The sequence below is a fragment of the Hypomesus nipponensis genome, chromosome 3, assembly GCF_054491055.1.
Source record: "Hypomesus nipponensis isolate SF chromosome 3, ASM5449105v1, whole genome shotgun sequence".
Classification (NCBI taxonomy): Eukaryota; Metazoa; Chordata; class Actinopteri; order Osmeriformes; family Osmeridae; genus Hypomesus; species Hypomesus nipponensis.
Genome location: NC_140363.1, coordinates 18,058,644 through 18,078,796, shown reverse-complemented (window position 1 = coordinate 18,078,796; position 20,153 = coordinate 18,058,644). Strand labels below are relative to the sequence as shown.

Genomic DNA, 20,153 nt, shown 5'->3' with positions numbered 1-20,153 from the left:
GGTTTACATATCTATCGTTTGTATGCGTTGGGGTATACATACCATGGTGTTTGACATTGTGGTAGAACCCTGGACAAGTCTTTCCCCATACAGCCGGTGTTCAGTGTTCAGTTCCTCTTTCAGTACCTCTGCATGGGCCCTGGGAACACACAGATACATTCAACATGCCGTTTGGGAATCCTGCTCATCAACTGGAGACTGTTTCACCAGAGAGCAGTGTATGTGCATTCTTAAGATGCAGGTAGATCCTTCCTCTAAGATGTTCTCTGGGTCCTCTACCTTCCAGACATCTCTGGGAAGCTTTAAGAGTGAATCATCCTGTCTTACTAATACAGTACAATGAGTGGATTTAATTAATACAGGAGGGATGACAGCCATTGCTGTGCTGTGTCACTCATTTAGCCTCTCTTCCTTCCTCAAACACACGTCTGTCTGTGGGTGTATGGCAGCCCTGCCTGCCCCAGTTTGGCCTCAGGTGAAGGTAGCGGCATGGCTGTCAGACGAGCAGTCATCAGCCCTGAGGGAACCACAGCTACAAGCTGGCAGTGGGACACAATGTGAACAAATTCAAGGGGTGGGTTCTCCATCAGAATAGTCTTGTTGGGACGTTGGGAGTTTTATGTTGGAAGAGATGCGAGCTTCTCCCTCACAACCCCTTCTAATTCTTTCCTCTTACTCAATCCCTTTCTCTCTCTATCACTCTCTCCCTTTCTCTCTCTATCACTCTCTCCCTTTCTCTATCACTCTCCCCCTTTCTCTCTCTATCACTCTTTCTCTATCACTCTCCCTTCTCCATCACTCTCTCACCCTTTCTTTCTCCCTCCCTCTCAATATATCTCTCTTATCCTTTCCCCCCTCTATATCTCTCATCTCTCCCCCTCTTTCTCCTTCTCTTTCTCTCCCCCCTCCCTCTCTCCCTCCCTCCCCCTCTCTCTTTCCTCTCTCATGCAGAGCTCAGTCCTCTGAGATTCAGAAGCCTGTTCCATGAGAAGCACTGGGGTGTCACTGAGACAGGGCTCCTAATGAAGCATTTGCTGAAGTGACAGATTCAGATAGACACATTGTTGTGGCTGGCCTATTAAACCAAATGAGCGAGAAAAGATGGGAGGATGGGGGGGGGGGGTGTTGACAGGGGGTTCTGTTATGCCACATGCTTGGGTACTTCATGGTTCAAACAGCAGTAGTAGATTCACACGGTGAGAGAGAAAATCTCTCCTCCTTAAATGAGCACAGTCCTGGTCTGCCCTGTCTGGAGATCTGTCACGTATTCCACACGCTAAAAAGGCCCTCAAAACGTCACCGCCATCGTTCCCCCCCCCCCCCCCCATGCCTGGGCAGTCACAGAGGGAAAGAGGACAGGGTCTTTCAAGCATTAACTTTACAGAGTTACAAAGTAACCTGTGGGGAGAGTTACCATAGAAACCAGTCTCATTATAATGAGGAAGTGAAGTCTGTTGACAGGGACGGAATGCACGCCTCCTGTTTCAACCACGAGCCAAACTGTTTCCCGCGTTAGTGCGGATGCATCAGGCAGATCCTGGACAGAGATACCAGGACCTCGCTGAGTGGGATTGGAAGTGGACTGGGACATGATTGACACGTGAAGGAGCAAACGGGCAGAGCGTGGCGGGACGAGGAGCGGGTGGTTACTCCGTAACTCTTGATGTCACTCACAACAGGCCAAGGGACAGGAAGTTTCACCTTCGAGGAAAGACTCTCAAACAGCTGGAACACGGGGCGCCGGAACTGCGACTGAGAAAACAGAAGAAAGGTGATAAAAAGCTCAGTCGACTCTTGATCACAAGATTTCACATCCGGATAGAAAACATTTTAAAATCTTTGAAACGAGAGAAGGCCGGCCCTTCCCCTGCAGCCTCGTCCTCAGGGCTCAGCTGTGGCAGCATGGGCTCCGCAAGATCCAGACCCAGGCTGTGTCAGGTAGCCCCCTGCAGGAGCCTGGGTCTGCAGGAGCAGCAGGCCAGCCACCCTGCCCTGCCCCCCTCCCCGGAGCAGCAGCAAGGAGCTCTGGGATTCAGGACGCCCCACCTGCCTCCTCTCAGACCGGACGACAACAAACGTCTCCTGTCGCTCCCTACAGGTCAGAACACGTCTAAAGCTATCGCACGAACCACCTCGTACTGTTTCGTTGATCCACAAGCCGATCTGAATCCTGATGTGTCTTTTGGTCATCATGGCAGCTTTATGATTTGTTTCATCCACCTCACGCTACCCCGGAGGTAGAGCTTTAGATTTTTCAAATCAGTTAAATGTCTTGTGTGTGTTAAATGTGTGTGTTAAATGTGTGTGTTAAATGTGTGTGTATGCCAGAGTCATCATTTGCAAGCAACCTCCCTCAGAGTCAAAACGACCTTTCAAGCATCATTCATTCTCATCCTCCGCGAAGACAGCAGGTCAGCACGGCAAAATGATCTTAGCTGTCTCATTATCTGTGTCTGCAATTCACCCACACCCATCCAATCATCATCTCCCCTCAGGCTTTGCAACCAATGGCCCCTCACATTGGGCTCGCGGCTGCTGCCAATCAGAAGGCCTGGGTAACAAAACACACGTCACTGAGTCTCTGTCACCTGTCTGTTTGTGTGACGTGAGGGTACAATGAGAGGACATGTTTCCTGTCTCAGGACAGGGACCTCGCAGGTGGGGGTGTCCTCCCCTGTTCCACCCCCAGTCTGGAGGGACACGGTGGCCTCAGCAAGGGGACGCAGGTAGGGACACAGCAGATGAACGTCCTGGTACGGTACTCTGTCATCCTCAGAACCCCAACCCCAGTTTTGACCAGGTGGACCTGCGTTCAGGGCGGAAAAGCTTTGATCATTCAGGCCGTGCCGAACATCCATAATCGAATGAGGGTTTCCGTTTCATTACACACATCTGTGAAGGAGAAGAACAGGGAGACTGAGAAAGAGACAGACAAGATGGAAAGAGAGAGGCAGTCAGAGAAGAGGGAAAGAGAGAGAGAGACAGGGACAGACAGAGAGAAATGAGGGAGAAAAAGAAAAAAGACAATGGCAAGAGACAGAGAAAAGGAAGAGAGAGAATAGGGAGCGAGAAGAGGAAGAGAGAGACAGACAGCTGGTGAGCTGTGATGCAGGGCTTCTCTCAGTGGACCTGATTAAAACGCTGATGGAGTAGAAAGGGGGGTGGGCTACTGCCATGACTCTCCCTCTGCTCGGGGTAGGAGACACAGCAAATACCTGCAGCTGGAAATCCTGTCACACCATCACCTACACACCTGACACACGTCATGTTTCAAAGTATTAAACATCATGTGCTGAAAATGCTTATAATGTATGACACAATGAGTTTGGAGATTTTTGAAACGGTGTTGGAGCTGATGGGTGTCTGTGTGTAGGGAGATTTCCTGGAAGCCCAGACAGCTCTCACTCGGCAGACGCAGCTGCGACGACGAGCCCACCAGAGGCGCGCCCGCGAGCGGAGGGTCGTCAGGGGCAGGGTCGTCTACACAGATAACGGTGAGACACACAAACCACCTCCTTTACATCCAGTCAGCCCGAACAGGTTTCCCCTAATCCATACTCTGTAATGACTGGAACGCCGGTGTGTCTTGCGGTTGTCGTGGCAGATGACGGGGAGGGGATGCAGAGGCTGCGTGTCGTGAGCAGACCCACAGAGAGGGACATCTTCTGGGACGAGGCCAGGGGAGAGAGCATCGACCCCAGGGAACTCCAACTGACACCCCCTCCCCTGGAGCAGGACAGGCAGCACTGCCAGCCCGGCCCTCCACACTGCCAGCCTGGCCCTCAATACCCACAGCCAGGCCCTCAATACCCACAGCCAGGCCCTCAATACCCACAGCCAGGCCCTCAATACCCACAGCCAGGCCCTCAATACCCACAGCCAGGCCCTCAATACCCACAGCCAGGCCCTCAATACCCACAGCCAGGCCCTCAATACCCACAGCCAGGCCCTCAATACCCACAGCCAGGCCCTCAATACCCACAGCCAGGCCCTCAATACCCACAGCCAGGCCCTCAATACCCAGCCAGGCCCTCAATACCCACAGCCAGGCCCTCAATACCCACAGCCAGGCCCTCAATACCCACAGCCAGGCCCTCAATACCCACAGCCAGGCCCTCAATACCCACAGCCAGGCCCTCAATACCCACAGCCAGGCCCTCAATACCCACAGCCAGGCCCTCAATACCCACAGCCAGGCCCTCAATACCCACAGCCAGGCCCTCAATACCCACAGCCAGGCCCTCAATACCCACAGCCAGGCCCTCAATACCCACAGCCAGGCCCTCAATACCCAGCCAGGGACAAGGATCTGATCTGTGGACGTCTGGCTGGCGGCAGGCTGCACTCGACCGAGGACTGGACAGCAAAGACAGGGAGGCAGACTGGGCACACGAGGCCCACGAGGGAGCACTTCCCCTGGATGCTGGACTGGAACAAGGAGGGTGGTGCCAGCCACTCTGGTTCATTAGCGAAGACTGAGGGGTCTGGCTGGAACGTGTGGCGTGAGGGCCTGGGGGGCAGGCAGGGGGGCAGAGGGGGGGCAGAGGGGGGGTGAGAGGCATCAGTCAGGGGAAGAGGGGGATTTGGGACGCTGAGTTAGAATAGGAGTTTAATCTAGATAAATCTGAATCATTTAGTGTTAAAACCTCAGTACAGTCTAGTTAGCGCAGAAGGTGGCTGTCATGGAGCACGGGGAGCAGAAGTGGTCGTGGCGTTTTGCTGTATCACACTCTGAAAACACACTACTTGATGATGCTACGGCGCTAAGCTATTTAGATAAAATATTCCTGAAACAGTCGATGGCGCCCTCAAGGGGTTCCAATGCGACACTGAATGAGGACTGTAACGTATTTGTGCCAACGTTTAGTGAGAGAGTACACTCTGTATTTGACGATGATGTGTCTGTCATGGGTTTATCTATTCTAGAGAGGAGAGTAATGTCCAAAACAACCTTATATAAACGTGTATAATGCAAGTGTCCACATATCTTCAACTATTCTTCTAATTATCCGCAAAGAGAATGCATCACAAAATCGGTCCGAAAATACTTTGATCAATTATTCATGAACGAGAAGAAGGAACTGAAGAGTCCTTCAGAAACGTAAAGGTCCGCCAATTCCCTGCAGAAATAGAAAGATCTGTGGCTCCTCAAGTGTCTCTGAAACAGGAAATTGCTCATCGCCCTGCTGCTCTCCTCCTCTGAGGAGGCCCTGATGTGAGCTCTCAACAGGCTGGAGAGGAGGAGAGGAGGAGAGGGCAGCTCCTGACCACCTGAGGCCTCTGGCAGTGAGGACAAACCAGGCCTCAGCCCTAATGGGGCCCATGCAGCACAATACATCTAAAGAAAATACCAGTGTGACCCCAAAATAGTTTTTTTTTTTTTTTTCATGTGGATTTCTTGTCATGGTATTAAAATATGTGAGCACATTTTTATCACAAAAACTGTTATATTATATTCCACCACATGGTGTCATTATTGGATAGTTTCACAAGAAACCATATTTAATCACGTCTTCCCAGTAACATTAAGGTCTAAAGGTCATCAGTGAATGTTAATAATTTTGGAAGTCTAAGTAATTGCCGACTCTTGTCTTATCTTTCTGAAGGAAAATTAATATGCATCACATTCATTACATCCCTAAGTCCAACAAATGCTATAAGCTATCGTTTTCAGATGAGGTGCTTTGTGCCCAATGATGTGGATGCAAAGCAGTGGAGCAGAGAGGCTCATTAAAACGGGCCCATCTATTGAGCAAGACGTGTTCAACAAAGCAAAGTCTGCCGTAAAGAGAACTGGACAGACTTCAGGAGCCGGGCTGAGTGACCACTGACTGATGGGCCCCTTAAAAAAAAAAAAACTCCTTTTCCAGTTCAGTGCCTCTACACACTCAGTCTTAAAGCCAAATGTGCGGGGCGGGCGGGGCGGGAGCTCTGAGGTCCGGGTGCCTGCCACACCACACGGCCACAGAATAAGAAGGTGAAGGATGCCATGTGAGCAATTGGTTCCAACTGACAGGGGATTGGTCACGGTCAGTCTTGTGGGTGGAAATCCACGTGAGAACGTGGCGTTTGCACCAGCGAGGGGGCAGGAAAGGCCTGGGAAGCACAAAGGGGAACTGGGAGGAGGCTGGCTGCTGTGGAGAACACAGGGGAACGTAATCTCCAGCTGATTTAACCCTACAGCTGCTAGCTGTTCACATGGCTGTCTGTGGATGTTACTGATATGGCACCAATCCCACTGTTTGTTTGTTTGTTTTTAACACTGAAGACAAGGTTTTGGTAACATAGGCATCTGCTAAATGAATAAATGTAACTAGAGGATACTTTGGAAAGTTTTTTTTTTTTTTTTTGATTTTAATCACAACGGTCTGCCGTCCTATTTCAAGAGGGCCCCATCACCTACCCGTCTGAACAACTGCTCCTCCAATTAGCCTCTGATCTGCCCAGCTGACTGGGGAGGAGCGTCCTGGAGGGAGGGTCGTTCCTCCGCGTCGGCCTGGAGAGGCTGTCTGAAGAGGCCGCTGGCTGACAGGCAAGACGGTTCAAAAGGGGGACCGAGGAGCCCTGCCAGTTCTCCAGAGGAGCCCATTGTGGCCCAGACGCAGCCCAGACCAGCCTTCCCTTTCACAGGCCAGGCCCTTTGGCCCTTTGGCCCTTTGGCCCCCGACACACAGACTGGGACATGGCCCCAGCTGCTAATTATCCATCTGATGGAGAGGCAGTGAAGTGGGACTGTTATGGCGGGGGTGGCCCCTCGGTCTAAAGGGCTGTGGGCTACGGACGAGGCTTGAGAAAGAGAAAGGGGTGCAGGGAGGGGAAGGACTTCACGACCAGGGGCAGGTCACTGGAGCAGCAATAAGAAACTTTATTTTATACAAAGATATGGACCGAATGAAGTGGTGTTTACTACAAATAGGGGCATGTTTATGCTTACCTGACGATCAAATCCCCTAAATGTTTTCTCCTCCTAATTGTTCTCTGACATGTAGTTTAACATGATCTCTTTTTAAAAAGCACATTTTCGCACGTGATTTCATAGTCTGTGTTTTTGTCCCAGTAGGGACACCATAATGTCCACTAAGTTCTCTGTTCCGTCCTATAGCATCATGTGACCCGAGGACACCGGGGCAGAACCAGTCGAGTTCCAGATGTAGTACTCTGAAGACAACAGCTCGCGAGCTGCAGAGAGGAGAGAGGGGCGTCAGAGTGCAGGAGAGGACTCAAACACAAGGAGAGGCAAGGAGGGTTCCAGAAACCAAAACGTGAATTCACAAAAACAAAAACTTAAGCTGGGGCTGTGACAAAAGGAACAGTCCAACAGTCCTTTTGATGTGTATGTATCTGTGCAATTATTATCACCAGGAATCCCACACTCACACCTCCAACAGTGAACACTCACACGTTATGATCCTGGGTTTGACTGACGAGTAGACTTGGACAGAGTTCTGATCCACACAGCATCCAGACAGGGTCAGGTCTGGAACCCGGAAATACAGCTACAAAGCATGGAAGACTGCAAATAAGCACTCCCAGTTGGAATGGGGTTGAAAAACAGCCTTAAAAAGCCGTTTGTAATTGAGATTATGAGGGTATGCCTGATAGATTGTCGTACTTTTATGTATGCAGTGAGTCCTGTGCACAGCGGGTCAGCTGGTCCTGGTGGCTGACCTGTAAAAGTCACCCTTCCTTCTAGAGTCACCTCACGGGACTTTGGGAACTTCTGTCCTGAAGAGAGGAGAGTGAAAACAGCCAGTGAGGCTCCTCAGAAGGACTGGTAGTCCAGATGCAGCTGTCAAAGGGGAACTTACCGATGACCCAGACCAGCAGGCTCTTCTCTTTGGAGACCTCCAGCAGACCAGAGCTCACCTTCACATCTACACTGCCCATCTGATCCCTGCACAGAGTAAACACAACCATTACCAGCTAAGTTACTTATCTCTAAGTCCATCTAATGGCAATTACCGTATGCATAAGCCACCTTCTCAGTATCCAATTGCACTATGTTGAACACTCACGCTGCTCATTGTTATTCTTATGTTTATATATATTTTATTTTATATTTAAATTGTTGTATTCTTAGATTGTTTCGAAGTGCTTAGAAGTAGTTAAACTTTTGTACTTTCACTTAATTTAAGATTCGTATATGTTTAGTGTTTTGCACCTCCCTGCCACAGTAAATTCCATGTTTGTATAACATCCATTTTTCACGCTTTATTTGACAGTTTTAAGTGAAGTGTGACAGGCAAGGCATGGAGACATGCAGCAAAAGATCCAGGCTGCTGCAATGAGGCCTCAGCCTACACTGTACTATGCACACCAATCCTGAGAGCTACCAGGGCGCCCCAGATGTTCTGTGTCACCTGTTGAAGAAGGGAAGGTGTGCCTCACAGTACTCAAAGCTGTTCCTCACGCTCTCATGCAGCTTCAGGCTCACAGCCAGTCGCAGCTGGTTCTCCTTCTCCTTCAGCTGGTAGGAGCCAAGGATAGGCGGAACGGGGACCTGGGAGAACACCATATCCTGTCAGCCCGAGGAGTCTCACGTCCCTCACAAACCCCTTGGCATCGCGAGGGAGGGAAATAGAACCCCAAACGTTGGCCACCGCCCCCTCACCTGCCCCACTGCCCCCTCACCCGCCCCCTCACCTGCCCCACTGCCCCCTCACCTGCCCCACTGCCCCCTCACCTGCCCCACTGCCCCCTCACCTGCCCCACTGCCCCCTCACCTGCCCCACTGCCCCCTCACCTGCGACGTGTAGCTGCAGAGCCTGAAGGGCTCTATGGGAGGGGAGAAGGGGAACTTGTAGGGTCCGGAGAAAGCGGAGCTGTCGGAGTCGTCCACACTACTCGCCGTCAGGATGCTGGCGTCCAGTGAGGTCACACAGGGGTGAACCAGGATATCCTGCAGAGGGGAGCCGTTGGGAGGCAGGGTGAGAGTGACCGTCACGTTGGGAAGAACACCCTCCACTTCACACTGAGGGGGACAAAGGGCAGAGAAGAGGTGATCACAACCAGCAATATCTTAAAAAAAATATACAGAAGTAGAGACTGGGAGAGTTCCAGAGCTCTGACACAACCCTCTGCTCACCTTAGTAGTGACTGTGCCATAGACATCCCAGAGGTCCTGCCTGCTTTGGTTTCCATATTGCATGGAACGCACCACCTCTTTCAGGTCTACGTTGACCACGGCCTTGCCGCGGTGAAGTCCCGTCTTCCAGGCGGGCTGCTTCTGGGCCCCTGCAGGAGTGGGAACAGCTGTGGTGGGCGGGCCCCCCGTCTGAGGGGCCCCCAGCGGAGTCCCCAGGGGGCATACCTGCAGCAGGACGGAGGGCATGGAGGCCAGGCGAGACGCCAGCCCTTCACTGTCTGCTTTACCCCCAGACCCGCAGAGGAAGTTCTGTAAGCCTGTTAACAGTGCGAGGGCCTGGGAGACTGAGAACAGGCTGGACAGGGGGGGCCGGGGCTCTGGAGGGGCATCCACCAGGGGCAGGCAGGCCAGGATCAGAGGCCCCTGTGGGATAGCCAGCACCGGCCAGAGGACCCCTCCTCCAGGGCCCTCGACGTGCAGCTCCAGGGCTGGTTGGCGCTGGCGATAGAGACAGTCATCCCGCGCTGCCACAAAAGGCTTGTCGAGATCAGCGAGCCCCAGCTCCGTGAGCAGGAGCTGGAGCAAAGTAGCGTCCTCGGGGACAGACACGTGCCGGGAGCCGGCCAGACATTTAGCACGCTGTTCTACAGTTGGATACCGCCTGTTTGAAAGGACAGAATGATCAAATGTTTACGACAGACATGCCATGGTAAAACTATGGGTGTAGGAATTATGCTTTCCCGTAATATACTAAGTCTAAGTTACAAGCAGGTTAAACGTTTTTGCTTATAAACGGACAATTATATTTTGGCTCAACCCGCAAACTACCAATTGCTACCATTTCAAAATACTATCACAAACCTTGAAAAACGCACTGTGACAGATTCTCCTTTCTCGTGAGATATAATCCATAATGCTCGCACGCTCATTTGGCTAGAAAAAAAAGAACTGTCATCAGAAGAAATTGTCTGTGATAAATATTAGATTACTATGAGTTGAACATGAAATTAGCTCGAGTTTCAAAGTACTTCCTTCTTTAGTGGTCATGTGACAAGCACCACACATCAGAAGACTGGTGAGCATGCGTACAAGAACAGTGAGGCTGTTCGTTTTGTACTACAAATTCGTACACGTCCAGTCGTCCGCTGGGAAATCTTTCGGTGGCAACACGGTGCACCGTGGGACTGGCCGGGTATACTGAGGCCATACGACCGCAAGCAAGTATCCCCACCCTTTTCTCTAAACAGGAAGCTTGAAACAGTTAGCTAGCAAGCTAGCTGTCAACAACAAAGGACAGTATTGCCCAAATTCATCTGATCTGGCTGTTGGCTGTTTTGCCTTCTCACTTTCGACTAAACTGCAATATTTTATATTGAGAGTTGAAGATCCAAAATGGCAACAACTGCTCAACTGTTTGAGGTAAGTAGATGTGTGACTTTGTGTTTTCTCTGACCTGTGGGTGTAGCTACCTAGCTAGCAAGAAGGCTAACTGGCTAACTGGTGCTAGTAGTGGCAGTAAATCTAAGCTGGGGTTGGGTCATTTAGCTAGTTAGCTATCCACCTCTATCATATGCTGTAGTCAGGATAGAACAGGTACGATTAAAAGCTAATTAGCATGCTATAATGATCAATGGCTTCTTACATCTGAGAACAGTCCGTGCCATAGCTGGATATCACTTGCAACAACAAACAACAAATACCATCTTCATACAATACCACCGTTTTTTACTAGGAGTACGGTTACATTAAGACTCTATCTAGCCAGCTATTGAGTCCAGCGTAATACTGTCAGCTAGTTAGTTTAGTTGCAACGATAAGGTTAGATACACAATTTGTCCATGCCTTTGTATGCTGTGGCAACAGGAACGTTACTCGGCACTGTGTTTGACCCCTAGGAGCCCTTTGATGCAGATGAATACATAGAGAGGTTAGCCTGGAGGACTCCAGGAGGAGGCTCCAAAGGTGGCGCCGAGGCTTTCGATCCCAAGAGGTAAAGGGAGACGTGTATTTATTGTCAATTAAGAGTACTTTTGTGTTGTGCATTCCACCCCGACTTTTAAATTAAATTAGCTCTTTCTAAAGCTCTAAGCTTGAGCCAAACCTCATCTTTCAATGCCTTCTTCATATATCGGGGCTTATCATGGACATTTCAGTTTGACCTTTTTTTTTCTAAACTTAAACCAGTCCTCAAATTCAACCCTTAAAAAAAAAAAAAAAAATGTAACTGCCATATCAAAAGAAATGCAATACAGCTAGCTACGTCCAGCCTTATCTTTGCCGTTCTCAAAGCGCTTTCCCCAGCTGTGTTGCAAGCTCCATCTAAAGCCTGTGGAGGCAGAGTAAGAGGTGCACAGCATCTCCAGAGCCCACCAGGCTGTGAGTCACATAGTTACTGACAGAAGGAAGGAGAGACGAGAGCCTCTGGAGTTTGGAAGGGATGGACGGTAGCCTTAAGCTGTACCCAGCGCCGGGGGAATTAGTCGAGAGATTATACACTCATCAGTTTGGGATGTTTCATATTACAGTGAAATGTGGTGCTGACTTAGAACGTTTACTCTGCCGTCCTGATGGCACTTAAATACAGCTGACGAAGCTTCCAGTTTGAGAGCTTCTTTTAAATCTGGGGACCCACAAAATTAAACACCCAACAGTACTATTTATATCCATTAACTGTCAGTGTATGGGGTTAGTGGGACAGATTTAACCCTGCATTACCCAGTCCTTCAAACTGTAAGCCTTCATTTACTGTTGATCAACAAGAACGCCGATCACGAAATCTAGTCGGTGAACGTGTTTGCTTTCTCCCCTATGTGTAGGCTGCTGGAGGAGTTTGAGAACCACATTGAGGAGCTGAAGCATCTGGATGAGAAGATCCAGCGGAGGGTGGAGAAACTGGAGCAGCAGTGCCACCGGGAAGCCAAGGAGTTTGCCCACAAAGTGCAGGACTTGCAGAGAAGCAACCAGGTGATCTGCAAGGCCTGATACACCCACGCCTCCTGCAGGCTACGATGGGACGCATTTCGTAACACGGGGCAGTGACTCTATCATACCAATCAATCAGAATAACGCAGAAAATTGAGAAATTGTCTCAATTTTGGAGGGGTCTAGAAGTGGAGTGGTCTAGAAGTAATCTAGTATAAAGTGTAGTAAATAGTCCCCCTTTGTGGATCGGATGGCTGAGTGGTAAAGTAGGTAAAAAGGGAAGCAGGTTATTAATCAGAAGGTTGCAGGTTCGATTCCCGGCGGTGCAGAAAATGACATTGTGTCATTGGGCAAGGCACTTCACCCTTCTTTCCTTGGGGGAAATGTCTGTGTACTTCCTGTAAATCGCTCTGGGTAAAAGCGTCTGCTAAATGACTAAATGTAAACAGAGGGAACTAGTAGTCTGATATACTAAATTAGACTGTCCTTTTTCTGTCTCCTTGCAGGTTGCCTTTCAACACTTCCAGGAGCTGGACGAGCACATCAGCTATGTGGCCACCAAGGTATGTCACCTGGGCGACCAGCTGGAGGGGGTGAACACACCCAGACAGAGGGCTGTGGAGGCCCAGCGCCTCATGACCTACTTTAACGAGTTCCTGGACGGGGAGCTACGCAGCGATGTCTTCAACAACCCAGAGAAGGTCAGCACATTTCAGCCACCCACAATGTATTGAAAGGTGAAAAAAAGATAAGATAATTTATTTTTATTTTTTATTACCCCCCCATAAGTGGTTGCTTTTTAATAGCAGCATAAACATCCACAGATTAATAAAATTAAAACAACCTTGAATCCTAAAGCGCTGACTGTACCTACATGATTAGCGACTACGACAACAACACGAAAGTACAATTCGTTATTTTGCTGCTCAACAACCATAAAGGAGATTGCTAAAGTAGTAAAATATCGCAAAATGTGTCGGTAGTTGCTAGATACAACTTTTTTGACACTAGGTAAGGTGCAAAGTTTCTAAATCTAGCAACATTGTCGCTAAATTGGCAACACTGTAACCGATAGCATTAACCGGTAAAAGTGTTTATTGTCGGTTAAATTGCGCGGCTAATTATGCGCATCCCTAGTTTCAGATAAACATCCATTTGGGATTACCAGTAGACCAGGCCTCGTCAATAAACGTTATCAACCAGACAACCCTATCATTGATGCTACAAAGTTTGATAGTCGAGTATTTTAGCTGGTTTAGGAACATCTGGGATTTTCTCAATTAACTGTGGCTACGAGGAACGTCATTACCGGGGCAAGGAGTCCGCAGGTCAATCTCAGAGACGGGAGCCGGAGATGGGAAGCTCAGCTTCCGGAGTAGCGGGCGGGAATATCGGACAGATTCTTCTTTTTCTTCCTGAGCGTACCTCCAGACGAGGGTATGGGGAGAGAGGGGGAGGCTGCGCGTGAATAGCTGAAGGGGAAAGGCTCCGTTAATCCTTCTGAAAGGGAGGGCTGGGCCGCCAGTGTGGAGACAAGTGCTGCTAAACCCTGACTGCAGGGAGACGGCTACATTACTTACATGGGATTTAGCTAATCTTAGCTGGGGGACAGATACTTAGAAAACCTTCGCCGAGCAGAAAGGCAGGATCCTCCTCACGGGAGCGGAGTAATGATGTTAGCTGAGGCAGGCAGCGGCGGGAACAGAAGAGTTGCGGACGGCGGGCCTTTCTCGGGTCTGGGAGGTGTCTGCCGCCGTGTGTGTCGGGGGGAGGGGGAAGTGTGTGAGGGGGGCGGGAGGTGCCCTCCATAGCACCCCCCTTCCCCCCCCCCCCCCCACCCCCCAGGAAAAATATCTCCAGCCGGACAGATTATTGAAGGCGATTTAGGCTCCGGTGGGATTACAGGCCATTGAGAGGAGGCATCTCAGTGCAGAGTGATGCGATGCTAAATCAGTGCTGCTGGATGCCCAGGTGAGCGGCGCCCGCTCCTTATCAGCGCCGTGGAGAACACGGACAGGTGGAGGAGAGCTTCTTTAAGATGTTCATCCCCACGGTGGAGCTGATGATGCTGCAGGCGGCCGTCCCGCTTTGGCTGTCCTAACTCTCTCTCTTTCTCGCATCCTCTCTTTCTCGCATCCTCTCTCTCTCTCTCGTTCTCTGTCTCGTTCTCTCTCTCGTTTTCTCTCTCTCTCGTTCTCTCTCTCGTTCGCTCTCTCTCTCGTTCTCTCCAGATTAAGGAGGCAGCTGATATCATTCAGAAGCTGCATCTCATTGCCCAGGAGCTGCCGTTCGACAGGTGAGATGGCCCTGAAGGCATTCAGGAGACAGGTGCTGCTCGTGGTCTCTGGACATGCTGGGTGACCCCCAATCAAAAACCTAGCACAGTGATCTTCAGCTAGATCATTTAAGTGATTAAAAACATTGTACTTCACTAAACTCACCAGCAGGCAGAACGTAGGAAAGTTGATCTCCAGATTCTCTCTGATGAGCGCTCGTGTTTTTGTTCTTGCAGGTTTGCAGACGTCAAAGCCAAGATAGCAAGTGAGTGACTGCATTCATATCAAGTCAAACGTTATTTAGTGCATTTCATACCAAGAGGCAACATAATGTGCTTCACAGAGGGGAACAAAGGAGGGGAGCTATCTTTGACAGAAAGCGAAAAAACAGTTCACCCATTTGGGCCAATATAGGAGAACTGTAAAATGAACATTCCTCTCTGAAATGATACGATCGAGCACTCCTGGAGAATGTCCAATCCTAACGGCATTCAGTCTGGGTCTTGTGATGCCAGCCAGTCAAAGTTACAAGGGCACAACTGTCTAGTGGAAGACATGCCAATCTGCCTGACCCAGACAGCCCTTGACCCTGCATGTGTGTGTGTGACCCTGTGTGTGTGTGTGTGTCCAGGTAAGTACCATGACCTTGAGCGTCAGCTGATCCAGGACTTCACGGCGGCCCAGCGTCGGGGTGAGATTGGGCGCATGAGGGAGGTGGCTGCCGTCCTCCTCCACTTCAAGGTGACCCACAGCTACCCCTTTACCCACCCACACATCAACACATGACCCCACTACCCACCCACACATCAACACATGACCCCACTACCCACCCACACATCAACACATGACCCCACTACCCACCCACACATCAACACATGACCCCACTACCCACCCACACATCAACACATATATCTTTTTTTTGCATAACGTCCTATTCCTGATGCCATTGAAATTTGAGCTTATAAACTTGTATTTATCAGATGAGTATATGAAGTTCAGCAGTGTAACAGGTGTGCTATTCTCTTGTGTGATTCTCTGTTACAGGGCTACGCTCACTGTGTGGATGTCTACATCAAGCAATGTCAGGAGGTGAGGAAGTGGGACCCAGAGAAGACTCGTTCATCATAATAATAATGATAATATGTAAATATGTTACTTTAGAATGGTAATACAGTACAGTAAATGTAACACATCAAGCAGTCAAACAGAGAAAATGAATCCTGACATAGACGCCTTACTGTAGTGCCTGCTGTGTTACAACACGACTGTACTGAGGGCTCTGTAGCCTTCCGCAGACCCAGGGGTAACCTGTGTGTGTGTGTGTGTGTGTGCAGGGGGCGTACGTGAGGGGGGATGTGTTCGAGGACACGGCCCAGCTGTGTCAGCAGGTCAACAAGCAGGTGGGGGAGGTGTTCTCCAGCCCTGAGACAGTCATGGCCAAACTCATCCAGAACATATTTGAGAACAAACTGCAGGTTTGTCATTTATATATAATAGTTTGTATTATTATTATTATTTTTTAAACATTCATTTGACAGTTGATACAGTGAGAATCTGTGTGTTTTCAGACCCATGTGAGGACCAAACTGGATGAGACTCGTCACTCTGACGTAGAACAATACCTCAAGAACCTCTACGACCTCTACACCAGGTGAGACGGACGCTCTGCCCTTTATGCCTCACTGTCGACTTCACCTGGTACAAACCCTCTTCCCAAGCATCAGGACACTCACAAACCCTGTTTGTCTTCAGAACCACGGCCTTGGCTGCCAAGCTGACGGAGTTCAACCTGGGCTCAGACAAGCACACGTTTCTGTCCAAGCTGATCAAGAGCATCTTCTCCTCCTACCTGGAGAGCTACATTGACATGGAGAGGGAGAACCTGCGTAGCCGCAGTTCCTTGATCCTGCAGCGCTACTACGACTCCAAGAACCACCAGAAACGCCCCCTGGGCACTGGCAGGTGAGCTGAGGCCCCACCTATAGCTAGCCCCTCCTCTAACCCTAACCCCTCCACTACTCCCACTCCACTCTTCCACTCCCCCATGACTCCCCCCCCCATGACTCCTCCCACCCTCCACTCACCCCCCCACCCTCCACTCACCCCCCCCATGACTCCTCCCCCCCATGACTCCTCCCCCCACCCTCCACTCACCCCCCCCCCATGACTCCTCCCCCCATGACTCCTCCCCACACCCTCCACTCACCCCCCCCATGACTCCTCCCCCCCATGACTCCTCCCCCCACCCTCCACTCACCCCCCCATGACTCCTCCCCCCCATGACTCCTCCCCCCACCCTCCACTCACCCCCCCCCCATGACTCCCCCCCCCATGACTCCTCCCCCCATGACTCCTCCCCCCACCCTCCACTCACCCCCCCCCATGACTCCTCCCCCCCATGACTCCTCCCCCCACCCTCCACTCACCCCCCCCCATGACTCCTCCCCCCATGACTCCTCCCCACACCCTCCACTCCCCCCCCCATGACTGCTCCCCCCATCCTTCACTCCTCCCTGCCCCCCCTGTCGCTGGACCCCCTGCTGTGAGAGGTGACACCCAGCCCTGTCTGCAACCCCAGTATCCAGGAGCTGAAGGAGAGGATTAGGCAGCGCACCAACCTTCCGCTGGGCCCCAGCATCGACACCCACGGAGAGACCTTCCTGTCCCAGGAGGTGGTGGTCAGCCTGCTTCAAGAGACGCGCCACGCCTTCGAGAGGTGCAACAGGGTGAGTCTGCGCTCCGCCGCCCCCTACAGGACACACTGGATATGTGCCGAATCTCTGTGTTGAGTCACGATGGCACAGGATCCACTGGTCGACGGTTGTGCTGGAAAAGCCCTCAAGTTTCCTCGTACCTGATTAGGGTGTGTGTTTGTTGTGGCCCCAGCTGTCCGACCCCTCAGACCTACCTAAGAATGCCTTCTCCATCTTCCTGCTGCTGGTGGAGCACCTGTGTGTGGACCACATCGACTACGCCCTGGAGATCGGCCTCTCGGGCAAGTCTCGGTGCCAGCAGAGCGAGGACAAGTCTGCGGCGAGGCGTCGGAACAGCTGGATTCAACCAGCTGGTTTTCAGGCTTCGGGTGTTCCGCGGGTTTGTTGGTTTAGCTGTTTAGTTTATTCCCCTTCTCCTTGTTTCTTCTACAGCCATCCCTTCATCAGATGCCAAGAACGCCAACCTATACTTCCTGGATGTGGTTCAGCAAGCCAACACCATCTTCCATCTGTTTGACAAGCAGTTCAACGACCAGCTCATGCCCCTGACCAGGTGAGCGTGACCCCTCCACTCCCAGCTGGCCTCTGCTACAGCGATGCTCGCAGCCCCGATACTGGGGGAGAACAGCTTGTTAACCTTGTTCTGGAATTGTCTACACACCAGCTCTTCCCCCAAACTGACTGAGTGCCTGCAGAAGAAGAAGGAAGTGATTGAGCAGATGGAAGTGAAGCTGGACACGGGAATAGACAGGTCAGTGCTGCGGTATTGCACGAGTATTGCTGACTCGTGTTGACTCGTGATGTCCAGTGGTTTACCTGCGTGGGCGTGTCCTGTCGGTCTCCAGGACGCTGAACTGCATGGTGGGCCAGATGAAGCACATCCTGTCGACAGACCAGAAGAAGACAGACTTCAGACCGGAGGACGAGAACAACGTCATGATCCAGTACACCACGGTGAGAGATGCCACATCCAGCCCACATCCATGCCACCGTTAGCCCTCTTCCTGCTCACTTCGGCCAACCTCCAGAACCATGCACAGACAGATACACACCCACGACCCTCCTCAAATGCTTCTTAACACACACAAACAAATCCACCGTGACCCGCCCCCCCCCCCCCCCCCCTGCTCTCCAGGCGTGCTCCAAGGTGGGTGCCTACGTGAGCCGGCAGGTGGAGCGCATCAGGAAGTCGATGGACGGGAAGAACGTGGACACTGTGCTGACGGAGCTGGGCATCCGCTTCCACCGCCTGGTCCACGAGCACCTGCAGCAGTACAGCTACAGCTCCATGGGGGGCATGTTGGCCATCTGCGACGTGGCAGAGTACCGCCGCTGTGCCAAGGACTTCCGGGTGAGGAGGAGGAGTCACATGACCCAGGGTCTCAAAGCCACACTGTAGAGATGTCAGGCCTGGTCGGGGTGCATGTCGCTGGTTTTGTTTTTCTGGTCCGTTAGAATCTCACCACCAGTTGAAGACCATTCCCAAGTTGTTCATCTGAGGTCGCGGTGCTGTTTGACCCCGCGTCTGGTTCACCTGTCTGACATCTAAACGTTTCTCTTCGTGTCCCTCTTGTCCTCCAGGTTCCCCTGGTCCTGCAGCTTTTCGACACCCTCCATGCGCTCTGCAACCTCCTGGTGGTCGCCCCTGACAACCTCAAACAGGTGTGCTCCGGGGAGCAGCTGACCAGCCTGGACAGGAACCTGCTGCACGCCTTCGTCCAGCTCAGAGTGGACTACCGCTCATCCCGGCTGGCACGCCACTTTAGCTAGCGACCCCGGAGGACTCCCCAACCCTGATGATCCCCCTCCGTCCGTCCAATCACGCCACCTCCCTGGCTTTTTAGAAGGCTCGGCCCAGGGAGATCCTTGCTCTGGAAGACGCACCTTCCAGACAGTGCACAGGATGGTCTCTTCTGGGTCACACCTGCCCCGGCTCAAGCAGATGCACGTACCCGCCTAGCTTTGCCCACCTTTTGAGGCTGTGATCAGTCCATCTGCGTCGGAGATACTTGCGTTTTTACTTTAGATTTTTTCGCCGCGATGTCCAAAACGTGTATGGGACTTATCCCTCTTGTTTTCTAAACATTAATACCCCAATCCACTGTAGAGGTTTGGCATAGGCCTATTACAGATCAACAGACTTTGATTGAGGTTTCGACAGTTTCGACAGTCACTTAAAGGGACATTTTTTGTTTTGAATGTGCCAAATATATATGTAAATATATCTAGTGGCTGCACTTGTGCACAGGGCCGAACTGTGACGCTGTTAAGTTGTGGTTCAGCTCCTAAATCTCAGGCCTGGTTAGAGGAGAGCAGAGTACTGGGAACCAAACACACCCTGAATGAGGATCTCCCACCCTGACCCAGCCTGAGCCGTGTCTCTCCGGCTGAGAAAGACACATGACCGCTTCCCTGACCTCTAACCTCTGGCTTGTGACTTCACAAGCAGGGGTCAGGGGTCAGGTCCGCGGGCGGCGACCCAGACTGGGGTCAGGTGTGGGAACCTGTCAGGGGTTAGGGTGGTCTGCAGCTAGCTGAAGAGACTGGGGGGGGGGGCACAGGTCTGTGAGAACTTGTCACTGTAATTGCACAGATCAACACCCTACTCATCCGGCAAGGCTGACGTTCTGTGATCGTCGTTGTGGACTGGATCAGTGTTTCTGGGTCAGGGCTCAGACAGACGCTGGGCCTCACAGGGCTGATGGAGTGGTTAAGACCACCGTGTTTCCTTGGTGACAGTGTACTGATGTCGCTAGACCTTACCTGAAGCTCTCTGTTCTACTAAACTGTTCCCAGTCCACCACTCTCTAGCTTAATCATCTATTCAATAAAAGAATATGTTGTTTTATCATTGTCCTGAATTATATTCCTTTTTAATATTATAATCTCTAAAACCTCCATGTCGGCTGATTTTTATTATTTTTTTATTATTAAAAGTTACAGCGATGGGTCGACTTACGTTTTAGTTCTTATATAGAGAAGTTAATTTCCAGTGAGAATGTGTATCGGTTTAGGGATGAATTAGGATGGGTTGTCTCAAGCAGAGTAAAGTTACTCTTCAGACTTGTGGATGAGAATAGACAAGAAGGATTGGATGTTTACTGGTTCATGAAACGCGTGCGGTTGTCATGGGCGAGAGAGACGGTGCGATAGAGA

The 20,153-nt window shown here is 51.1% G+C and overlaps 2 protein-coding genes across 2 annotated transcripts; one reads left to right on the top strand and one right to left on the bottom strand.

Annotated features, from left to right (window-relative positions):
• Window positions 1–6,841: 6,841 nt before the first annotated feature.
• On the bottom strand, window positions 6,842–10,124 carry ap5m1 (adaptor related protein complex 5 subunit mu 1). Its single transcript, XM_084683305.1, has 8 exons — window positions 9,947–10,124; window positions 9,086–9,746; window positions 8,744–8,971; window positions 8,361–8,500; window positions 7,809–7,894; window positions 7,613–7,725; window positions 7,400–7,496; window positions 6,842–7,179 (listed from the first exon to the last, which is right to left on the bottom strand). The coding sequence occupies exons 1-8, from the start codon at window positions 10,012–10,014 to the stop codon at window positions 7,097–7,099; spliced, it is 1,476 nt and encodes a 491-aa protein (XP_084539431.1). The 5' UTR covers window positions 10,015–10,124; the 3' UTR covers window positions 6,842–7,096.
• A 99-nt stretch (window positions 10,125–10,223) lies between these two features.
• Window positions 10,224–19,845, top strand: exoc5 (exocyst complex component 5). Its single transcript, XM_084681439.1, has 18 exons — window positions 10,224–10,504; window positions 10,981–11,075; window positions 11,902–12,049; window positions 12,514–12,708; window positions 14,239–14,303; window positions 14,520–14,548; window positions 14,915–15,024; window positions 15,328–15,372; window positions 15,618–15,758; window positions 15,852–15,934; window positions 16,036–16,245; window positions 16,862–17,009; window positions 17,170–17,278; window positions 17,430–17,550; window positions 17,662–17,748; window positions 17,843–17,951; window positions 18,133–18,348; window positions 18,579–19,845. Exons 1-18 carry the CDS (start codon window positions 10,478–10,480, stop codon window positions 18,765–18,767), a joined length of 2,127 nt encoding a protein of 708 aa, XP_084537565.1. The 5' UTR covers window positions 10,224–10,477; the 3' UTR covers window positions 18,768–19,845.
• The last annotated feature ends 308 nt before the right edge of the window (window positions 19,846–20,153 follow it).